The 17898-nt window shown below is 36.0% G+C and overlaps 1 protein-coding gene and 1 pseudogene across 4 annotated transcripts in view; both read left to right on the top strand.

Annotated features, from left to right (window-relative positions):
• Nucleotides 1–1288: 1288 nt before the first annotated feature.
• Nucleotides 1289–12891, top strand: LOC306880463 (anaphase-promoting complex subunit 4-like; annotated as a pseudogene). The gene is made up of 28 exons: nt 1289–1396; nt 1513–1618; nt 2419–2545; nt 2632–2706; nt 2836–2862; nt 3012–3056; nt 3147–3231; nt 3320–3397; nt 4081–4164; nt 4252–4338; nt 4542–4606; nt 5044–5086; nt 5185–5261; nt 5350–5450; nt 5960–6011; nt 6102–6157; nt 6518–6564; nt 6827–6883; nt 6970–7026; nt 7106–7199; nt 7320–7417; nt 7859–7920; nt 8104–8142; nt 8281–8382; nt 10163–10250; nt 10358–10525; nt 10752–10875; nt 11044–12891. The product of its transcript is annotated as an anaphase-promoting complex subunit 4-like (transcript).
• A 319-nt stretch (nt 12892–13210) lies between these two features.
• Nucleotides 13211–17898, top strand: part of LOC306880461 (SLAIN motif-containing protein 2-like) — a 30450-nt gene continuing 25762 nt past the window's right edge. For 2 of the 3 annotated variants that reach the window (XM_079433982.1, XM_079433981.1), the window contains exon 1: nt 13222–13911. In XM_079433982.1, the coding sequence (XP_079290108.1) occupies nt 13442–13911 (470 nt within the window). In that variant the 5' untranslated portion in view covers nt 13222–13441. Of the gene's footprint in view, nt 13912–17898 lie in introns of all 3 variants that reach the window. The other variant, XM_079433980.1, reaches the window with a different exon arrangement.

Below are 17898 nucleotides of genomic sequence, written 5' to 3'. Positions count from 1 at the left end.
GATAGATAGATAGATAGATAGATAGATAGATAGATAGATAGATAGATAGATAGACAGAGACAGACAGACAGACAGACAGACAGACAGACAGATAGATAGACAGATAGATAGATAGATAGATAGATAGATAGATAGATAGATAGATAGATAGATAGATAGATAGATAGATAGATAGATAGATAGATAGATAGATAGATAGATTTGAAATGGCATAACAATGAGTAAATAATAACAGATTTTTAATTTTGGGTGGATCGTTTCTTTATCATGAAAAAACGAGAGGCACTTCACTGGTTTAAGAGAGGTGTTTGAGATGGACAGCAGATGTGGTCGTGAGTGGTGCATAGGGGTCTATTTCAGGACACTTATCACATTCACTTCATAAACACGACAGCACAGAGCTATTCCCGTTTCTCAACAATCAATGCACTGATTACAGTTGAGCCTCAATGACAGGAACAAGAAGATCTATCACTCAAAGTGCTGTCACAGAACAAACATACAGACCACTGACTGATTCAGAGCATTACTCTACAATCTCATTCAGTTACACCAGTGAGAGAAAGATTATACTAGAAAGATTCTCTACCTGTGACATTTGACATTGGCAGAATACCCCCATGCGTCTTTGAACTGTCAGTTAATTTTCAAATGTTACTGAACATCTCATTTAAAATCATTACGAATCATTAAAAAAAAAACCTACAGTATGTATGGATGTATGTATGTAGGCTATATTAAAAGCTTGGAAATGTTGACTAATTTGCAATCTAACTGCGTTCTGAGTAAATCGTGTATAGACTTTAGACTGGACAATCAAAAGTCTGGTCCATATTGTAGCTCATTTAGGCCAACAATTTCTCCATCCGGGAAACTTGTCTATACTCTATCTTTATGAACATGAATGTGTTTATAGTACAAATAAGAATATATTACTGTTTTAATTCAATTTCTCTGTACGTATAAAATTTAGAAGACGAGCTTGATTGTGCAGTTTATCATTAGTCGTCGTTCATCTAGTAAGTGCGTGAAGTCTAATATCAGGCTAATGTTGTGCAGCATTGGAGGAATAGTAGTCACTCTAACTTAGTTAGCTATTTTTGTCATAGACGACTGTAGTGCATGGAAAGTTTCAGTTTACTATCGATTGATCTGCGTTCATCATAACTGCTGTCACTCATAGCAGCAGATGACAGCAGTCTGTGATCCTGAACCGATCAGTGCTCTGTAAGACTATGATACAAGTTATCAGTACTGATGGACTTCTTTCCTTCTGCAGGGTTCAGCAATGCCTGCTTTTCACCAGGTCGGGGAGAAACAGCTGCCCAACCCCATTCTGTACATGGCCTGGTCTCCTAACAGAGATCTGATCGCCCTGGCTAACACTTCAGGAGAGGTTGGGTGTTTTATACACATACACATACATACCTGTCTTCTGTTAAACCAGACTCTCAATTGATCCTTACCTGTAGGATTGTTATGGAGCTACATTAAACTATTCTGTCATTACAGCTTCTCCTGCATCGGCTTGCCAACTTTCAGCGGGTGTGGAGTTTACTGCCCAATGAGAACACCGGAAAAGAGATCACATCACTGGCCTGGAGACCTGATGGGAAAGGTAAACTCAAATAAAATGCCATTGCCTTATTTGTATTTGTATCAGGGTTATGATAGTTACCTAAACCATTAAAAATGTTACTTGAAATAAAGTAAATGTTAACTCAAATAATAGATAGATAAACCCTATTTTATTTCATCCAAGGAACTAAACTATTGTACTAAAATAAGTAAAACTTAAATATTTGGAAAAAATTTGGACATAAAAAAACTAATAAAATGACAAAACAGTGAAATTACTAAAATTAGTTTACAAATTAAAACGAAATGGAAAATACAAAAATAAAAACAAATAGTAAAAAAGCCATAATATGTATTGATACTAAAATAATATTGAGACATATCACTGCAGTCTTACTGAAGTGTACTTTACTTTTATTAATTTGTTCATGAATACAGCATTCATACAATTTATTCATCTTATGGCCTCTTCTAATATCAATTCTAATTTATAAAATGTCCAGGTCTTAATTACCCAAATGTGTTCAAAATATACACTTTTTTTTATTGCTATTTAATATTATATTTTAGTTAAAAAAAAATTCCTAATAAATGTACACACAACTATGTTGTCCTGTGGTTATTTTTTTTTTTTTACTATTTTTACATTAATATTTATATTTCTATCTAAGCTGTTATTATCTCTTGTAGAACCACAAGAGTGCATTTTGACAAATTAAATATTTAATGTCCTATTGTTTATGTTACATAACTAAAAAACTAAAATTAAATTTCAGTCATATTCTGAGGTACAGTATCTACAAAGCTATCATTGCCATGTTATATTACTGTTGTCTGCAGTTCTGGCATTCAGTGTGGGGGACACAAAGCAGGTGGTGCTGTGTGATGCAGAGAAGGCAGAAATCCTCCACCTGTTTGAATACCCAGCATCCTGCATGCACTGGATGGAGGTGCAAGATGACAGCAGGTGGGAGTTTTTATATAAAGAGAATCATTTTCTTTCTCTATTGATAACTTGGTTTCATTCATCTGGTTGATTTTTTTTCTCTCTAGCACATTGTCCTCATTCAGCGAGTCCGAAGATGAGTCCAGCCGTTGTCTTCCAAAGTTACCCTCTTTACCTAAGAGGTGAGACTCTGAGCTTTGGTTTGTCTGCCAGACGACTGAATGAGAAGTACTTGGGTCACTCTTTAGTTTTTATATTTGTAATTGTTTTTATTGCTTTTCCATTTTCCTTTGTGCTGTGTTTGTGTTCAGCTACAGCACCACATCAAAGATATTTAGGTAAGAGGACATTTTATGTGCTTAATATGCTGATTATTTGTCTTTTTCTTTGTCATACTCTTTATGATTGGTCATCTGCATGCGGCATGTGTCAGTTTGACTGTGTGTCTGCTCTGGTTGATTATTATATGTTTTTTTTTCTCTTGCAGTGAAGAGAAATCAGATGAAGTCACAAACCTTTTGGGGGAAGTGAGGTCAGTGTTGTATTTGTTGACCTGCTTGGTTAAGCTTGATACTTTTCTAAAGCTGTATTGTGCCTGATGATGTGTGATGTATCTTTGCAGGCTCAATATCCTGGTGGTGGGAGGACCATCTGGATTTGTGGAGCTGTATGCATATGGGCTGTATAAGATTGCTACACTGAGTGGAGTAGGATATAACATGTTCATTTATTAAAATGGAATTAAAATAAAAAAAAAGAAAGAAAGTTAGTAACACACTTTTATGTGTCTCTCAGATCTCAGGGACGGCGTCCCTCTCTGTTATTACAGAGATTAGATCCACAGAAGACAACCCTGAGATACATTACATACAGGTAAAGTCTGAAAACACTAATGAACATAATTTTTAACCCAACATTGTCATTATCAGTACTGTGCTGTATGGGTCAGTGACAAATAAGAGTGCCCATGATAATGAAAAAAAAAACATGGCAAATTCTTAGAAATGTCCTCAAGTATTCATGTTGGTGTCATGTGGTTTCAAAAAACCTTTATTACATTTTTAAGAACAATTTAAATATAATGACTCAAAAAAATCTTGTGGTGTAACTATGAAGTCAAAGTTATAATATATAGTTGTATATATATATTCCTTACATTTTCATTACATTTGACTGTGACTTTATTAGATTTCATGAATTAATAAATATTACGTTTTTGGAGTTTTTTTTTTTTCCCCGTTACGATGTCAGGTCAAATTTTTAACTTCAAGCTCCCAAATAACGTCAAGATGATGGTTCAGTTACTTTATCTTTTGTTAATCTGACAACCGTAACATTTTAGTCCATAAGTGCTGAAACAACACTGAATTCCACAAAATTATATCAGCACTATAATTTTATGTACCTGTTATTTATTCAAGGTTGATATGCAAGTAAACAACGTGCAAACAGGTTGAGTCACATGTAACCTTATACTACCAGGTTACACTTGTCATCTCTGCACTGAATAAAATGTATGAGGTTGATGTCATTAGTTGACTGTGACTGTGTTGCAGCTGGACACTGGACTGCTGTCTTCATGTTTGCCTGAGTTGACCAAGATGGCACGCAGGTTTACACACATTTCCACGCTGCTGCAGGTAAGTGTCTTCACAGGCATCTTACTGATAGAAGCTGTAACCTTGTCTTTATTCATACATTTTTCATTCTCTTTCTCTGTTGTTTAGTATCTGCGTCTCTCTCTCACCTGTATGTGTGAAGCTTGGGAGGACATTCTTATGCAGATGGACCTCCGTCTCACTAAGTTTGTCCAGGTTAGAGTTCATCACAAGCAAGGCAATCACAAACAAGCCTATAAAAGACATTAAACAGGATGGCATTCATTAGAGCATTGAAATGCCTCACCCTGAAAAGTACATATAAGTGCAGGAGTGGACTGTGATCCATTGAAGCCGTGATAAATGGCTGTTTGTTGTTTATTAGAGTTCTATGGTTGAACTGCATTGTTGTTTTACAGGAAAAGAACACAAGCACTCAGGTTCAAGATGAGTTTCTGGAGCTATTGTTATGGGGCCATGCCAGGTACATAATTCATAAATGATAGTCGCACTAGGTTTTTGAAGAGTACATATAGTCAAATCACAGTGGTAATCGTGGCAGTAAGTTGTTGAAGAGTTGTATTTGTGGCAAATTTTGTAATGTTTGTAAAATCACACTATTAATATTTTATGTAAAATATATAAAATAATATGAAAATAATTCATGTTTATTTGTTTTTTAGAATAATGCTTCATATAAAATGATGTCGATATGTAATATGCTTGTGTTTACTCTACATGGCCAGCAGGGGGCACCACATGTTCTTAAATTTATAGCTAGTCAGAATAAGAAAACTGCTTCGCATACCTAACAATGTGTTGTAATTGTTCATTAGCATAACTGAACCAGATGATGACATAATAAGAGGTTACTTTTGTAGAATTATATTCTGATTTCTGATTCGAAAACTTCTCTTTCAGCCCTGAACTTCAAGCTCTTCTTATGAATCAACTCACAGTCAAGGTAAATCTACCTGGAATTAGGTTGACTGCATAAGTTAGCCACTGTCAGTATTCATGCAATTATTACCAACTTCATTATTTGGTTGTTTATTTGCTCAGGGCTTGAAGATGTTGGGTCAGTCCATTGATTCTTCTTATTCCAGCATCCAGAAACTTGTTATCAGTCACTTGCAGAGGTGCGTATTATTCACTAGCCCTTTAACTAGCACTAGATAGAGTATGTTAGAGAGCGGCGTGTGCATTGAGTGTTTGCTGTGCACACAGTGGCTCTGAAGCGCTGCTGTATCATCTGAGCGAGGTCAAAGGAATGGCACTCTGGAAACAGAAGTTTCAACCTCTCGGCCTGGATCCTGCAGCCATCGAGGGTATAAGACTGCCTATTTATAGACCAGTGTTATTTTTTAGTATTATTTATTTACTGTTATAGGATTTATTCATATTTTCAATCAGCTTTTATTTTTATATTTTCAGTTTTTAATTGGTTTAGTTTAAGTTTTAGCTATTTTAATTTATTTTTGTTTTAGTTTTATTCATCTTGGTGATTTAATTTAAAATTAAATTCAATTAGTTACCAAGGCAACATTTCTAATTTTCAACAGTTTTTTTTAACATAATTTTTATCATTATTATTATAGTTAATTTTTTTAATATTAGTTTTAGTTACTAATAGACAACTCCTGAGCTCAGATTAATCTGAGGCATTTAGTTCTGCATTGCCTTGCAGGCTTAATATCCATGACATTTAATAGAAAATTACAAGTATAGTTATATAGTTATAATTTAATTATAAGTGCAATTCTTTTCTGTAACTAAAAACAAGTGTTTTAGCAAGTAGAATAAAATGTTTATCCATTCACTTTTGTTTATGGTTTAGATGCCATCATAGCTGTGGGCTCTTTTACCCTGAAGGCCAGTGAACTTTTACAGTGAGTTTAATCTTATTTTACCCACTTAATCTAGGATGTCTGTTCTCTATATGTCATTATTAAACTCTCAACTGATTGTCTTGATTCCAGAGTTATTGATAAGAGTATGAAGAACTTCAAAGCCTTTTTCAGATGGCTGTATTTTGGTAAGCTCCAGTTTTTGTGTGAGCTGTAGCTTTAAGATATATTTAATCAAAAACTATTTCCAAAACCTAGAGTGCTGTCTTGCTGCAACTAATCTTCTATTATGCTAAACAGTTTTTTATTTGTACTTGTTAGTATTAAAAGAAGTTGATTTATAATCGACATTCTTGTTTTAGCCATAATGGATTTTTTCCCCACTGAGCTTGCTGCAGTTTGTTATGGAATGTGGTGGCTGTTATCAGCTTGTATCAGCTTGCATATCAGGAGTGTGCCTATAATGCCTTAAAGTGCTGCCTCATTAGATTTTGGAACAAACTAATAGTCTTTTCGTGTTGTGTTGTAACAATTTTTGCTTTTCACAGCAATGCTTCGAATGTCAGAAGATCACGTTCCTCCTGAGCTTAACAAGGTGAGATATCCGAATCAGAAATCGACATAAAGAGAGTAAAAGAGTGTGGGTGTAAAAGTGGCGGTGGATGAGAAATTTATATATACACACAATTTATATTAAATTTATATATACATATATATATATGTATATGATGTGCCTCCTTTATTGTGGTGTAACAGTGATCCAATATATTACTGTGTGTGTGTGTGTGTGTATGTATATAATATTTTAAGATAAATATATCTGCTATAAAAATAATACATGTGAATGTGTGTTTCAGATGACTCAGAAGGATCTGGCTTTTGTGGCTGACTTCCTGTCGGAGCATTTCAGTGCTGTGAGTGAAAAAGAAATGCATTATTTTAACATTAAACAAATGTTTGGTGTGAAGCCCATATACTAATTTTCTTTCCTCTATTTCAGAATGAGGAGCTGTTTGATCGGAAAGGGAAGTATTTCAATGTTGAGCGTGTCGGACAGGTAGGACCATCATACACATTCTGGAGGGAGTTCTTTTCCTTATTTCATAACAAACTTGGTCTGTTGTTGTTTTTTGCGGTACTTGAAGGATGAAGATGAAGACTTGATATCTCCACCCAACATGGACGGCAACCAGTGGGTGACATTTGTAAAGCAGAGCACTTACCTGAAAAGTAAAATTACACTTTCTTCCATTATTAAACCACAAGACTGTTAATGTTAACTTAATGTTTTGCGAAAAACAAAAAATTTAATATGACAAATGAATTATTTGTATGTTTGATTTGCTGCAGACACTCACTTGCTCTTCCCCACTTACCCACAGAAGTCTCTGCACTTTGTCAAGAGAATGATGGAGGGGTCCATTGATCTGTGCTTACAGAAACCAGCCGTGAGTCTCTAAAACACACACACAAACACACACCCACAAACTTTAGTACTCTCTGGGTTAGACACAACTTTACTACAACAGTTTTACATGTTCTGCTTTGAAACTTTATAATTTAGGGCTAACAACTTTTTGTTTTACTTTATTATGGGTTGACTTCATTTCAGTTATTTTTGTCAACAAGAACAACTGTGAAAAATCACACGCTGTAATATGAGGTCCTGTTTTATTTACAGACAACATTTTACAAAGTTTTCTCTAGCATCTTTTGACGTCCAGCCCGTCAGATGCTAACTTCCCTTCTCACATACAAACTCCATCCATTAATGGTCTCCAGCACATATACATCAGAAGCATTAACTACATTATCTGGATTGTTTCACCCTTCCTGCTGAGCACTAATGCGTCTGACTCCTAATCATATGTCTGTTGTGTGTTTTTCAGGAGGTGATTGGACATTCAGTAAAACAAGCTGTGTGTTTGCCATTGTTCACTTTTCCTGAGAGGTATTCCTTATTCTTGATTCTTTCTGTGATTTACCAAACAGATACAGACCCTAAATATTTAATATTAAACCTGCTTTTGGATTTGTTTGTGGTCAGGAAATAAATGATGGGTTAATTTGAGTTACAGAAGCAGGGTTTGTACTGTTGACAATATAATGATTTCTGTGTTTTGTTTTTTGATAGCTCTGAAAATAGACCAAGATTGTTTGAGCTGCCTTCACTGTAAGTGGACCAGTCGTATTCCCATAATAAGGCTAAGAATGCTGTTTTGTAATGCTGAATTATGAGGTTATAGTGCTCGTCAGTGACGTCCATAAGGCGAAAACAGTACGTTGATGATAAGAGTGTGTTTTAATGCAGGTGGAATGATAAGAAGGCCTGTATGCATTATGTAGTGTTCTGCATGCCTGAGATCTCGCCCTCTAAAATCTATATTCTGAGGAGAGCAACAGACCCCAACAGGTACACACCTCTTTTATTCTGTTCTCTGTTGTATTTGATTACAAAGAAAAATATTTTTAAAAAATTGTATGTAAAAGTTTGGGGTAAGTAAGATTTAAAAATAATAATAATAATACTTTTATTCAGCAAGGATTCATTAAATTTAATATAAGAGAATGCTGCCCTTCTGAACTTTCTGTGCATCGAATAATCGTGGAATAAAATGTATCAAGGTTTCCACTAAAATATTAAAGGTGCCATGGAATGCATTGATACAATATTTTATTTCATTTCATTTATTTACTTATAAAGCACAAATAAACACAACAAGAGTTGACCACTGTGCTGTACAAAGGAAGTTAATATTTTAAATTGTTCTCTGATATCTACATAGAAGGTATGTGGCTTATGTAAGGGCAAAAAATCTCCAGAAACGGTTTTACATGTCCATTTAAAACCCTAGGATTTGTCCCTAGAATGAAATTATCTGTTATTACCTTATTTGGAAGGGTCATGAATAATAATGTATAATAATGTAATAATAAATAATAATGCTATAGACAAAATATATGATCTATGATCTGCTTTGTTAAAAAAAAGAGGTGTTAAGATGTAAGGTTAATATACATCCAGCCTCTTACTTATGTTTTAATCCATTACCATGTTCAGAACAGTTTTTCTGTAATCAAATTCTATAAAAAGAGTCTGATCTACCATGACACATAAGGAAATAGCCTGTGAAAAAGATATTACAAAACTATTCAATTAAAGTTCCAAGAGGCGCGGCCTCTTATATTTTCTTCCAAGCAGATGTCCGGACAAAAATAAATAAATCAATTTAAAAAGTAAATTTTTACATTTTACATACATTTAGATACATGCGAGGCCATGTGACACAAAAAATACTGTTCAGGGTTTTCCTCCTGAAATCTATACTATTTTAATATTTTACTTAAAAGCATTATCTACTAAAAACAATGTAGCCTAGCTACAATCAAAACGTTCTCAACTTGACCAGAAAAGAAAAATAACTAGCAGTTTCAAAGTTTAAGTTCTATCCTAGCCATCTAACAACAATTTTCCCAATTATAATTACATGATTCTTTTTAAATGTTCTTAGACTACAGATTAATAATGCTAAATTTATCAGAAATGTCTTGACACATCTGGTTTGAACAGTCAGAGTCATAGGTTATAGATAGATAAATAGATGACTATATTTGTAGCATTGTTTTCAGGATCAGATGCTTGTCAGTGGTGCTCAGGATCTGTAAATCATTCGCCTATTTTTCAGTGGTCTTTTGCATGCACTAGATTTACATAAGAAGGAGGAAACAATGGTGTTTGAGGCTCACGGTATGTCATTTCCATGTACAGAACGGTTATTATTCAACTATGCCAAGGTAACTACAGTTTATAAATACAGTTCCATTCTATGGCACCTTTAAGCAGCCCAACTGTTTTCAACATTTATAATAATAAGACATGCTTCTTGAAGACCAAATTATAATGATATTTCAATTATAAGAATGATTGAAGAATCGTGTGACTCTGAAGACTGGAGTAATGGCAAAATGAAAATTCAGCTTTGCCATCACAGGAATAAATTACATTTGAAAACATATTCAAATAGAAAACATTTATTTTAAATAGTAATGATATTTCAGAATATTACTGTTTTACTGTATTCAAATAAATGCAGCCTTGGTGAGAAAGAAAATAGACTAATTTCAAAACATCTTACGGCTACAAACTTCTGAACTTCTGTATAAAGCACTGAATTTGTGTTTGTGTGTTTCAGGTCTGACCCTAATGGTCTGGTGGCCCTTAACCTCAACACTCCTCTCAATTCTAGTAGATGATGAAACACCTACACCAGCAGCTTCTGCGTGAGTTCATCTATGGCAGTAAAAAAATAGCATACAATTAAAATATTACAAAAAAATTTAATCTTTGTCGTTATATGCGTGAATGACTATATAAAATTGTTTATTAGTGGCAGTTGGTACAGTTGCCTTGATGCCCGTTTTTATGACGACGAGACATTGACAGTGGTATTGCGAAGTCTGGAGGATGATGAGAATAAGATGTGCGTCCTCGCTCAGCTTCATCTAAACTCTGCTTTGAGCTGGGATGAAGAATTCACCTGGGACCTTACGCTCAGGTACAGCACACTTGTTGATTCACACCAGAAACCTTACATTTTTCATTAAATGATTCCTTAAAGAATTGCATTGTAAGTAGCATTATACATTATATCGCTGTAGTAGTTCCAGCATTATAATAGATTGTAATACAGTTAAGCTTACCTTTGACATTGTGGCTCTCCCTATTGAATGTCCAGAATTAGCGCTCTTTTGATGTGTTGTCTTTGTTGTGGTGTGTGTCAGGCTGGAGCAGCACACTGAAGGGATCCCAGTCCAGGGTTTGACCTGGGGAAACCAGAGTAGAGAGATGGACAACATCAAGGCTCAGTTTGTGGCAGTTAATGGGATCCGCAAAGTGGCCTGCGTGGTAAGACTATAACTTGAGGAAAATTTTATCCATTATATATTTAAAATATTGATTGATGTATAAATATGAAAAATACATAAACATAAAGAATAATTATTGAAAAACTGTTGAGTTTTTCGGAAATTAATGTAATATCACTTTCATTAATGTGCATTAATTTTCATTCAGCTCAGTGCCAATCTGAGACATGTACGTGTGTTCGAGATGGATGCAGAGGAGGAAGAGGAGGAGGAAGAGCATGTTGACGAGTCACAGGAAATGAGTTCGGACCAGGACAGACTTGAGGACACAATGACTAATCAGAGTGATTAGATGCTGGGGAAGGTGTGGACGGAGTAGGAGGTGCTGAGGAGGCACAGGTGGCAGGTCAGGGGTCAGGAGACATTTTGGATTAGACTGCAGGATCAGACACGCTTTGAACTCTGACCTGAGATCCAACATGTTGAAAAAACTCAGTTTTCCTACATTGTCTAACTACTTATGGTTTTTGCAATCAACAGAAAATATATTGTTTTTATTTCGACTGTCTTTCACAGAGCTTCGTGGGATTGTAGTTCTTTACCTCAGTTAAACCAATAAGTACACAGTCTTGTAACTTTGTCTTTTTGTTTGATTTTCAAATGCCTTTTTGCTTCAAATCAGTTTGTAATGTTGTGGTTCTCCTCATAGCTGGTAGGTTTGGTTCATGGCTTATAACTATCCCTATAAGAAAAATACTTCTGGAACCAAGGTTGCTGAAAAATTGGGTAGGGACTATTGCACTTTAGAATACTGATATGACTTAAGTTCAAGTTATTATTTTTTTACTATTATACTGGGGGTCCTGGATTAGCTGGGAGTTGGTAGCCCTTGGGTCTGGAAAGGTTGAAAACCCTGCCCTAGTACAACGACCTCTTAAGTCTTTCTTGCTCACCTGGAAATAAAATGGCTGGAGCATTTTTGAAGTTCAGTTGCTGGGACTCATGAGTAGGATGGAGCGAGCATTTTAAGGTCCTAATCCAGATTTATCCCTGGGTGCAAGAAGATAAATCCTAATGTGCCTCCAGCAGTCCCACTGGCTGATGCCATTCATTCTGCTAATGGCATCTCTGATGAGCTGTGAAGAAATATGTTACATGTCCAAATAGACCCAAAGATATTAAATAAATAAAATAATATAATTCTATACTTAGTTTATGACAGTTTCCTTCCTACAAACATGCTGGTTTTGCCATTAAACACCAAGAAATACAGCGTTTCTTTGAAAAAATGAGAGACCATATCAGAGAGGAGCAAAAATCTAAAGATGTTAAAGTACTTCAGCATGCATCCCAGACACAGTCAATGCAAATATTAGATGCAAACTTTGAACATGCAAAGATGTAGTTGTTCAGCCTATGGTGTGTTCAGGTATTGTTTTCATCTTAAAAGTAAAAAAATATTTTTTGCGACAAAAATAGGCCTTGAATCTGATACTGTATAGATATTTTCTATACGCTAATTTTAACGCACAAACTTTGTAATGCAACCTGTCTCATTCTCAGTTTCCTTAATGCTCTGACTAAGGCTCTAGTGGTTCAATACTCAAATGCCCCCTAGCCCTGGTTTTGTTATAAAAACTTAATTTATTCTATGGACTCTACTAGTTTCTGTAAATAAAGAAATATAACTTTTTATTTGTAATTTTAAAATTAGGCTTAGTCAAATATCAAGGTTTTCCAAAGACTGAACCGTTCTTGAGGGTGACTTAAAATAAGAAATATACTGTATGGATTTTTTTGTTTGTTTGTTTGTTTTACCTATTTTAAAGCCTGTTTTTGTCTCATTTTCAAGTCAAGGCCCCTGAGAATCACTCTGAAATTGTTTTTAATTTCACCAGCAGCTAACTGTATACTTGTTTGGCATTTAAATATAGGATATTAATATTAGATATTAAATATCGGCAAAATATTGCTTTGGGTCAAATATTCTGCTGTGGTAAATTATGTTATCTCTTCACAGTCAAATGAATATTTGTGTGCTATTAAAATTGAGACTGACGCATAGTTGAAGACTGGTTTGTTTGCTCCACAAGATGTTTAAAAATATTTTTTTAACCAATAATAACCTGCAAAAATACTTTTTACGATCTCTAAATGAAATCGTAAAAAGTAAAAGCATTATTTTGCCTAAGAAAAGTAATTTAGAAAGAGTACAAGTAGTTGGATACAAGTACAAAATCCCCGCATAAAACGTAAGAACAGGAATAATAAAGTACAAGTACAGAGTTAAAGTGCGCGTTCCTGGGAAGGGTCGCTCCCAAAACGTGCTCGTCCCCGTGAGTCACGTGATGACGTCTCAATTCTAGCTTCTCAAAGATTTCCCAGTGAGCGACTGGCGGACAGTAAAGATGGCGACGGAGCTTACAGTGTGTACGAGTTCCCGGACAAGATGACGACGAGAAGATTAGTAACTTTCGAGCCGCGGCGTTGACAGTGCTCCCTTTAAAGACCCTGCGACAGAGGCTCTCGAACTTGCTGACTTTGGCGGTAGTTCAACAAACCTAACGGACACGACACCGGCGCACGGACATATCGTTGCTTTTGCCATGGAGGATATCAACTCAAACATAAACGCGGACTTGGAGGTGCGGAAGCTTCAAGACTTAGTGAAGAAACTCGAGCAGCAGAACGAGCAGCTCCGGAGCCGATCCAGTCTGCTCTCCTCCTCTTCTTCCGGTGGACTGTCGGGGAACACCAGACCCGTGAGCGCCGGCTATGATTGTCCGGGAGCGGCGACGGGGCTCGCCGGGTTCACTGGGGTGGGGTTCGGCGGATCGAGGGGTTTCGGTGGGATTTTGGAGATCTCCCGGCTGAGCCCCAGACGGTCATATCACGGCAGCAGTTACGGAGGGGGGTATGACAGTGACAGCGCTTCTTGTGCCGCCGCGAACACGAGTCTCGCGTCTTATTACGATTCGCTGGATTTTATCGAAGACGGAGAAACTTCAGTGCTGGACGAGGTGGAGATTCTCGATTTGGAGGACATGGATTGCCTGAACGAAGAGGAAGACAGCTGGTGAGTAACCTGCCGGGAGGCGAAGGTGTTAACCCCGATCAGAGGAATAACCTCTCTCTCTCTCACACACACACACACACACAAACCCTTCATGTGTTTGACAGGTGCTCGCAGACCCCAGAGAATGACGCGTATTTGGAGGAATGCGCTTGATGCATTGTTGCACCCATGTCTCTTTGGCTAAGGGATGGGGTTAATTTATCCAGTGCATTGACTGCAATACGACTGACATCTGTTTGAGATTATTAGCGCCTTACGTCTGAGTATTTAAGAGCAACAGTTTGCTGACTGCATGTATTCAGTTCGCACCACGGCCTTGCAGTTGCTTCTGATGTGTGGGTCCTTACATTTACATTTATGCATTTAGCAGACGCTTTTATCCAAAGCGACTTACATTGCATTCAAGTTACAGTTTTTACATTTTATCAGCTCCTTCTCATCTGCCCTTCAGTTTATTTCAGTACCTTCATAAATCTGCTGAATGACAGCCATGGTTTTATGATTCAATGATGTCATAAGAATCACACACAAATGATGTATTTGCATGCATATGTCCTTTAGAAAAGGCCTCCGATATGAACGAGCAGATTAGTTACAACAGATGTACGTACTTTTCTGCTTGATCTGCATTGCATATGGCTCTTTTGTTTCACATAACATGAATTTTAATGGTGCAGTAAGGTTTTTTTAGGAAATAAACAAGAAATGAACAGAATGCTGACACATATCATTCCAAAAATGTGCAGTCATACAAGAAGATGCAAAAAAGCAATAATCTATGCATGTCACGGTATTGACAGTTTGTAATGAAAATTGAAATGTGCTGAAAATATTTTGGTCTTATTTTGCCAAACAATATGAAAACCGCAGTCTAGAATGATGGTGTTGTTCAGCATGTGTGTCCAAACAGAGTGAGTAATAGTGAAAGAATAAAATGTTCGTACAAGCAGTTCCTCCTGGAGTGATAATACATCCTGCGACAACATACAGTTCAGTCAGGCTGATAGGTGCCTGTTTAAAGTCCTTAACCACTATTGGGAAGAATAAGAGCCAGCTAAATGTACAGAATGAGCCTGTTGTGTAAAAAAATGAGCACTTCCTCTTAGTGTTTAAATTTAGACTGTTAAAAAAACTTTGGTCACTTACATTATCTTTCAAAAGTTTGGGGTCGGTAAGATTTTAAAAATGTTTTTAAAATAGTAATTGTCCTTAAATAAAAAAATATGCCCACCAAGGGTGCATTTCATCCAAAGCACTGTAAAAACTGTGTTATTGTGAAAATATTATTACAATTCAAAATATTTTCAAATGTAATTTATTCAAGTGATGGCAAAGCTGAATTTTCAGCAGCTATAACTCCAGTCTTCAGTGTCACATGATCCTTCAAAAATCAGTCTAATATGTTGATTTGCTGTATTTATCAATGTTGAAAAAACGTTGCGCTCCTTAATATTTTTGTAAAAAAAAACTAAGTATTTTGATGAATAGAAAGAAAGTTCAAAAGAACAGCATTTATTTGAAATCTTTTGTAACATTAAGGCTTTACTCTCACTTTTGATCAATTTCGATCAAAAAAAGTGCTTGTGAAGATGAACTTTATCTTGTTGCCTTCTGGTTGTCCCATGTCCTCAAGTCCTAGACAGCTTCATCTTATCAGTTTTTGAGCTTGTGTGGATTGATGTCAGTGTGCAATCCATTGTTTGTGTTTGCTTTAATCAGTGTCTGTGAGATTCTGTGGTTTAGGTCAATTTACACAGACTCCGAATCCTGTAATCCAGACACTCAATCCTGTTTGGTTGGATATCTTGCAGTGGCAGCAAAAGGCTGGGAAATCCCTGCAACAGCTGGAGTCCAGCAGATCAGTGAGCTTAACACCGGTTTATCACTACAAATAGTTGGTAGGACAGAAACTGTACTTGTCAAACCAAACAGGTCGGAAATGATTACAGCAAAAATGCAGCGCAAATGATTTAATCTTCTTAGTCATGAGTATTTAAAGATAAGATCGTTTTTAGTTTGCTTGTTTTATTGTAGATTTAATGGTGTTTAAGGTCACAAATGAGTTAAAGCCATGCTGTTAGCAAATCTGTTGCCAAGTTAAGAAGATAATGAGTTTATAATTACGTTGAATCAATGAAGTAGCAGTCAAAGCACAGCTCTCAGAGTCAGATCTGTGCTTTTGTGTGGTGAATAATGCATATATACCAGGAGATCATTTCAGTTTCTGTCATATCTCAGGAGAAAGGCTTATTAGGAGAAATGCTCTCTGTCTCTGGGTGAGGGATTATTAGAAGTGCCAGATTCTGCCACCAGTACTGCAATCCTGCATTGCCATCAGCCCTGATAAATAAATCTGTCTGGTTCTGTGCCATACTTATAAACTCCAGTCTGACTGATCAAAATGGTTTGTGTCAGCATTAAAATAGGTCATTGATATGAGAAATGTGGTCCAGGATGCGTAGTGCCAAAGTTTGACTCAAAGTTTGTCTCAAATATACAATAATACTCTATAACATTCAAAAGTTTAGGGTGTTTTTGAAAACTTGTAGCATTTTAAAAAAATTATAATAATAGTTTTATTCAGCTAGGATACATTATTTTGATCAAAACAAGGACTTTTTAATTTTTACAGAAAAAAAAAAACTATTCAAATGCTTGTTTAATTGTTTCCACAAAAATATTAAACAAAATTATGCATAATTATAATATTACGATAAGAAATGTGCCTCAAGTGCCAAATCAGCATATAAGAATAATTTGCTAATCTAAGTAACTAAAATTTTGTACTAAATTAATTTTTTTTGAATATTTTAAATTAGAAAGCAGTTATTTTGCATTGTAAAATTATTTCATAATATTACTATGTTTACTATATTGTATCAAGTAAATGCAGCCTTGAGCATACGAAACATTAAAACTCTTCCCAACCCCAACCTAGAATGTTATGATTAGATTATTAAATTTATAGCATGCATGTGACACTACTACTTTTGTCTACTTTAATGGATCGCCTGATGCAGTTGGATCCTGCAGTCAAATAGTCAAACCACCTAATATAAACCAACAATACAGCAACATGAAGACCTCCAGCGATTTAATTGCTGTGAATATGAACGGGCCTAACACTTAAAGGACATTATAATACATTCTTCTTCATTCTGTCTGTTAACAAACTTGTCACACATGTTACTGTCAGGTGATACCAAGCAACAGCTGCCTCTGTGAGGCCAGCAGCTAACAAGACTTATGCAGTGCTATTATATCTGTTCCCTCCTCTTTTATTCCCTCCTCTCTCTATTTCAGTTGCTCTTCTTAACAGTTGTCCATTCAGAACCCATAAAACCAGCACTAAACTGAATCTTTTAAAACACTAACGTTCATGTGTTTTGGAATGTGCAAAACTATTTTTCATAAAACCGGGTAGAGCCCTGCACGGGCCTCAAATTTAGGCCCTAGCCCGGCCCTGGCCCGAGATGCTCAGGCCCTAGCCCGGCCCACGTCCGACAGTTTATCAGAATTACCGGCCCGAGCCCGTCTTTTTTTCCCCTTCTCCTAAAACAGTTTATACTACTGTTTCACTATTTAAAATAGTTCAGTTTTGTGTGTAATGGCAAAATTATTATATTTCGTTTAGTTATAAAATAAGGAGAAACCCAAAACAGGCCCGATGCCCGGCCCGCCTCTGAACTATGAAATTGAAAATTGGCCCGAAGCCCAGCCCTAGAGGCGTAAAAAAGTCGGGGCCCATCGGGCCCGGGCCGAAATGCAGGGTTCTAAAACCGGGGTCAAAATTTATTTAATTTACTTGAGCTACAGTGCCCTCCATAAGTATTGGAACAGTAAAGACAAAATTGCTCTGTTGGCTGTGGAGTCAAGACATTTGCAAATATGATTAAAAGATGACTATGAGACAAAACTACAGAATGTTACATTTTATTATTAGCTGTTTCAACACATATATGTTTTACCAAATAAAAAGAACAGCAC

This window comes from Barbus barbus (genome assembly GCF_936440315.1).
Source record: "Barbus barbus genome assembly, chromosome: 14".
Taxonomy (NCBI): domain Eukaryota; kingdom Metazoa; phylum Chordata; class Actinopteri; order Cypriniformes; family Cyprinidae; genus Barbus; species Barbus barbus.
This window is presented reverse-complemented; position numbering and strand designations above follow the sequence as displayed.